General features: G+C 37.6%; 1 protein-coding gene across 1 annotated transcript in view; it reads left to right on the top strand.

Annotated features, from left to right (window-relative positions):
• The window catches only part of ABCC8 (ATP-binding cassette, sub-family C (CFTR/MRP), member 8), an 82890-nt gene extending 77256 nt beyond the window's left edge, over nt 1-5634 (top strand). The window contains exons 38-40 of the mRNA XM_009892047.1: nt 770-903; nt 2315-2377; nt 5409-5634. Of these exons, the coding sequence (XP_009890349.1) occupies nt 770-903; nt 2315-2377; nt 5409-5546 (335 nt within the window). The 3' untranslated portion in view covers nt 5547-5634. The remainder of the gene's footprint in view (nt 1-769; nt 904-2314; nt 2378-5408) is intronic.
• Nucleotides 5635-6000: the final 366 nt, after the last annotated feature.

A 6000-nucleotide genomic window follows, 5' to 3' on the forward strand; every position in this document is an offset into this window, starting at 1 on the left:
CACATTTACTATTTATTGAAAAGGTAGTTGCTGAAGAAAAAGCTTTTTAGTTTATGGAAGGTGACAAAAAGTGCTTGCCTGCAGGCAAAGGTCCTATATCCACCTAACTCCCTTACCAACTGCACCTGTGGGCCAGAATCCTGGTTTTATTCAAATCAGTGGTAAAATTATTATTTTATTTCTGTATGTCTTTGTTGTGAAGCATTGAGGTTTACGGGTCCTGTGAATGCAAATAAGGTGTCAGCAAGTCAGGTGTTATCTAGAATATATTCTTTTGTATTTTCTAATAGTCACGTCCAGGGAGGAAGGTTTCAAAAGCTTAAAGGTGTGAATCATTTGGCCATGCAAAACCAAAACAAAACCAAAAAACCCAAACCCCATCAACTTAAAAATGGTGTAAGTTATACAGCCTTAGGGTAAATAAATGATGGATGCCACTTTGACAGGAGGGTGCAGTGTCCTAGACACGTTTCCAGAGAAACTTGCTCTTAAACATCCTTAGCTACTTTGATGTCTAATAGATATAAAGAATATCACAAGACAGAATAGATATAAAGAATATCATGAGACAGAAGTACTGATTGTTTTGAACAATGGAAATAAACAGGAAAAATTGGATCACCAGCAGCTGTAGACCTAGGAAATGTTACTTTGAAAATCTTTATGCTGAAAGTGAGACATTATTTTCCAAGTATATGCTGTACTCTGGTTTGATCCTCTTATATGCATGCACACCCCCTAAATACTGTTTTTGCTATATCATTTCCAGATGCTATAGTCACAGAAGGGGGAGAAAACTTTAGCCAGGGCCAAAGACAGCTGTTCTGCCTAGCAAGGGCTTTTGTGCGGAAGACAAGCATCTTCATCATGGATGAAGCCACAGCATCTATTGACATGGCAACAGTGAGTGTGGAGTGTTTCTGATATCTTGTTTTCCTTGAGGGGGAGACAACTGCTAATTCGCGAAGAAAAAGGTGGAAAGGAATTCTATCTACTCTGTAATATGCTTACACCATATTTAGTGCAGACGTGTTTACAAGTCCAGATAGTTGTGAGTCATTGCTGACTAATCTAGAGTTTTTAAATCATTTTACTAAGGGTTAACTATTGTTATTCCAGCATTGCTTGCGTTAGGAAAAGGAAGCATGATTCAGTTTGATTTCCTAAAGTAAACAAAGCTTTGGAAGGTCAGCTGGGATGGTCAGTGAAGACTAAATTGGCAAGCGGATAAATTTCCCCAGTGTGGTGTACAAGGCAAGTAAGGAAGTTAGAAGGCTTGAAAGTAGAGTCAAGGAAATCAACACAGACGTAGAAAAGACATACTGGATTACTGTATTAATTGCCTGAAATTGCTATACAGAGGTTAAACTGCACAATAATAGTGCACTGGCTGTATTTTAGCCAAATAGAACAACACATTCTTAAGATATTTTTTTCCTCTGTTATGTTGTTAGGAGAATATTTCAGTTGTCTTCATTCTATGAGTAAAGAGTATAATTGGAGGGGTTTATTATAACAGCTACAATTTTTAGTTCTGTAAAGTATTAGTGTGTTGGGTGTCAGTAACGTTGGGATTTATACTGTACGCAGCCCAGTTAAAACACATCTTGAATTTTGAGACATTGAGGATATAGTTCCTCCCTTGTGATACTTATCTAAAGAACAGATAGTAGCATAGACACCTTTATTTGCTATTGACATTTCTAGGCAGTTTGGTATGCAACAACATGTTTCCTAAATAGCAAAGGATGAGTACTTGCTGAGTGAGAACTATGTATGTTAAGACCATCTTAAATATCATCTCCACTGTTAAATATGCCAGGTACAGCACACTCCTTTGCTTATCCCTGCCACCCCTAGGTGTTAGATGTCCCCAGCGTGCTGGGACATTCCTGGGCTTCCAGCAGGGTGAAGAATGCACCGCAGAGGCGCCAGCATGTGGGCAGCCTGGCAGGACCCTGGATTCACCTTTGATTTCCTCACTGTAAAACTGAGGTCAGGATAGCAGGGGTTTGGGGACCAGAGCACAGCTTGTGTATGCGCTGAAGCCCAGAGGCAGTGGGGGTGGCAGGAGCGAGCAGGGCTGTTTAACTGGAGATCAGGCTCTGACTTAGTTCTGACATGCAGTTAACTTCATTTCTGCAACGAAGAATCAATAAAAGCATTCTGACATGCAGTTAACTTTTCGTTTCTGCAACGAAGAATCAATAAAAGCATGGAATAATCAGTGGTTACTTCAGTCGTCTTAGTGTCTGTGTGTCTATCATGTTAACTTCTGTTGTTTGAAAAGCAACAAATGTTTTTCTTTACATAGGAGAACATACTCCAGAAGGTAGTCATGACAGCGTTTGCTGACCGTACTGTGGTTACAATAGCAGTAAGTACAGTCTCTGCTGCCATTCTAATGCAAACAGGAATCAGAAATGCCACATCAGTCAATTCTTGTCAATGTTAATAAATGCGTGAATGTGGCCATTTATCTTTTTTTAATGCTGTTTTAAAGTGTAAGCTTTCTTTCCAATTTTAAAGTACTTTCTTATTTAAATATATAACAACAGCTTCTTAAATGTTTGCGTGATGCTAAATCTGATTGCCTGTAAAAGCATGTAATCTAAGTATGCAGCCTATTTTGTGTTACCCATTTTAGGCTAATTCAAAATAAAACATGACTTTGACTACTGTGAAATCTAAGAATAAGTTTCATCATGCTACAGCAATCATTTAACAAAGGAGAAGTAAAATTGTGTGATAGTTCTGCCACTGGATAAAGCAATTATGTTTCAGAATTTAAACAAATAAGTGAGACTCGTACTAACTTTTAAAAATAAACGTTCCGTCGCTGTTGACAGTGATTGAATTTGTTTGCATATTCTTGAAGTGATTATACAAAGATCTCAAGTATCTATAAAAAAATTGTTTATGGAAGAGATTTGACCTGAATCAAAGCAGTTGGCTCAACAGATATGTCAGAAGCAATATATATCTTTCAGTCCTGTTTTCTAAAAATACACGTATTTCAGGGATGTGAAATAAAGTCGTTATGCTTCTTAACATTTAAAAATTAAACACAAGTCAAATCTATGCTCAGGAATCTTATAGCATCTTCCTATTTTCACATAGCAAATGTGTAATAGAAAACCTGATTTATCTTAGCATATCCATTCAGTGTGTTGTTATAAAAATAGCAAAGGAAACATAAGCATGACATTTCCTGATTTCTCTGCACGAAAACTCTGAGTTGCACTGCATTTTGCATTTATGTGTCTTTTTTCAGTTTTTGGGGGGTAGGCTGAGAAAGTTTTATTAGTCTTTCACTCTGATAGTGAGTTTTAAACTGCACAGTTTAAACAGCATTTTGGAATGAACTTACTTTGAATGTTTTTACTTCCAAATGTAAATGTGGTTTACAGCAGGTGGGTTTCTATTCAAAACACTCTGTAATAGAAACATAATATGGGTTGGGGGTGGGTAGTGGTTTGGGTGTTTTGGCTTGTTGGGGTTTTGAGTTTTTTTCAGAGAAAGCCCATATATATTCCTCATTTGTGGTTAGGAAGAATAAGAATAGGATAGTATTGGGTCTATATTATCATCTATATTACTTTACCAGGATGGCAGCACTGATTGTGTTATACTGAAAGAGATCAGACAACAAGGGCAGCAAGTACAACTGGAATGTGACATTTCAGTCCCCTCTCCCTGCCTGTGGACTGGAAAAATGTCACAGGAGGACTGCAGCAGAGATATTTGTAGATGCTATCAGTGATTATTTCATTGAACATCTGGCTAGGAAGCCACAGAAGGAAATACAAGAGTTGTTTTGGCACTGAGGGTGCCTAAGATCTGATTGGGAACCGTATGGGTGAAGAGTGACTGTGTAACAGGGACCACAGTATTCCAAGATTAAATATCCCTGCAGGACTAATGCAGACCCAAGAAATTCAATGCAGTTACACTAAAATTTAAGAAGTGGAATTCTGTAAAAATGAGGAGGCTTGCTAAAAACAAAACCCAAAAATAAATGGGGGGAAAAAAGAAAAAGCTAAAAGAGGAAGCAAAGAAAATTGAATCTATAGGGATCATGGAAATTACTAAAGGATTTTATTAAAAAATCCTAGAGCCAGTGCATGCTATTTATTAGGAAAGGCTTGAGTAAGGATAGAAAGAAGCTGGTATGACTAAACAAATAAAAAAGACTATTAGAAACAAGAAATCATTCTTGTAAAATCTGAACTCATAGCCAAATAAAGAAAACAGAAATGATCGTAAGTTCTGACATGTTACATGTGAAAATGCAGTAAGACAGGCAAAAAAAAAAAGTATGAGAGCAGCTTCTGGAAGCCATTAAAACTAAGAATGGATCCCTGAAACACACTGGGAGCAAGAACTCTATCACTCTATAGAGCCACTTGATGATCAATACATGAAAGGAATGCTCAGGAAAGATAACAGCATTGCAGAAAAGCTAAATTAATTATTTTCAGTAGTCACTGTGGAAAAAACTGGGGAGGTTTCTTCCCAATAAAATAATCAAATGTTAGAGCTTACTAGGAAAAGGGTAGAGAACAAAAAAGAAAACATCATACCACTGTGTAAGTCCATAGTTAGCACATACCTTGAATATTGTGTGTAGTTCCAGTCTTCCCATCCCCATAATGACACATTACAACTGAAAAATGCTGAGAAGCACAAGGATAATCTGAGGTGTGAAACTGTTCCTTAAGAGGAGCAGCTAAGTAGGCCAGGCCTCTTCTGCCTGCAAAAAGGACAAAGTAAGGACATATGAGGGAGGTCTGCAAAATCATGAGGCAAGGGGAAAGAGGCACCAGATGCAGCTCTGAGCAGCGAGGCCTGGAGCATACAAAGGGGGTACTTGTTCATGCAGTGGGGGGAGCAGGCCTGGAAAAATGTTTTACAAAGGATGCGGATGCAAAACGTTTATGAAAGCTTAAGAGAAGACATGGGCAAGGTCTTCGAAGAGAGATCTATTCAGTTTTACAAACTGATAAACCGCACCAAGCTCAGGAACCCCCCTGATCTAGACGTAGTCCAGGACTGGGAGAGTACTCACATGCAGTATCACACTCGGGTGCCCTGTTCCCACTCTTCCTGGCCACCTCCTTGTGGCAACACGTGGTGGCAGGACTGGGGGCTAGGGACATCATAGGCTGAACTCATATGACTGTTGATACTCAGGTACCACTGTGCAATTTAGGTATTTGAATATCCATGTGGCTCTCGGTCTGTCTATTTATCTGCAGTATTTGTGCAGTAAATTAGGATGAAAAGTAGGATAAGAAGCCTTAATCAAACTTGAACTTGTCAGGAATATGAATTTCTGGAAGTCTGTCTTCTCCTATAATACATTTGATAGATACACTAAACTGGCATTGTGTTTATTTGTTTTTCAGCACCGTGTGCACACAATCCTCAATGCAGACTTGGTTATTGTAATGAAGAGAGGGGTTATTTTGGAATATGACAAGCCTGAGGTTCTGCTAGAACAAGAAGACAGTGTCTTTGCTTCTTTTGTACAAGCAGATAAGTAATAAAAATAAATGAAGCATTTTAAAGTACAATTGTATTATTTTCTAAAAATGTAAAATACCTGTAAATAAATATTATTTCATAATAAATTGAGGTTTTCCTTTTTTAATAAAATGAGCCATTTTCTCCATCTGAAGTATTAATGAATTATCCATGTACTTCTCCTTTTTTGTATACTACTACTCTTCTTTTTATTTGCTACCAAAGAATCATGACATATAGTTTAAAAAAAACTACATGGGTGAAATATGACAGGATAAACTTCAAACAAACACAGCCAGCATGGAGTTTTTATGTAACTCTTAAATCTCTCCGGTCACTTTATTAACATGTTATTTTTTGTGTCATAACCCTACTGTAGATAATGCTCATGACTGACTAAATGCAGAAGGAAAAATTATATACCAAAGGTATTCCTCAAAAGCTTGTATCTCTTTTAATCATATGACTCTGTAA

The sequence above is a fragment of the Charadrius vociferus genome, unplaced genomic scaffold (genome assembly GCF_000708025.1).
Source record: "Charadrius vociferus isolate BGI_N301 unplaced genomic scaffold, ASM70802v2 scaffold179, whole genome shotgun sequence".
NCBI lineage: Eukaryota > Metazoa > Chordata > Aves > Charadriiformes > Charadriidae > Charadrius > Charadrius vociferus.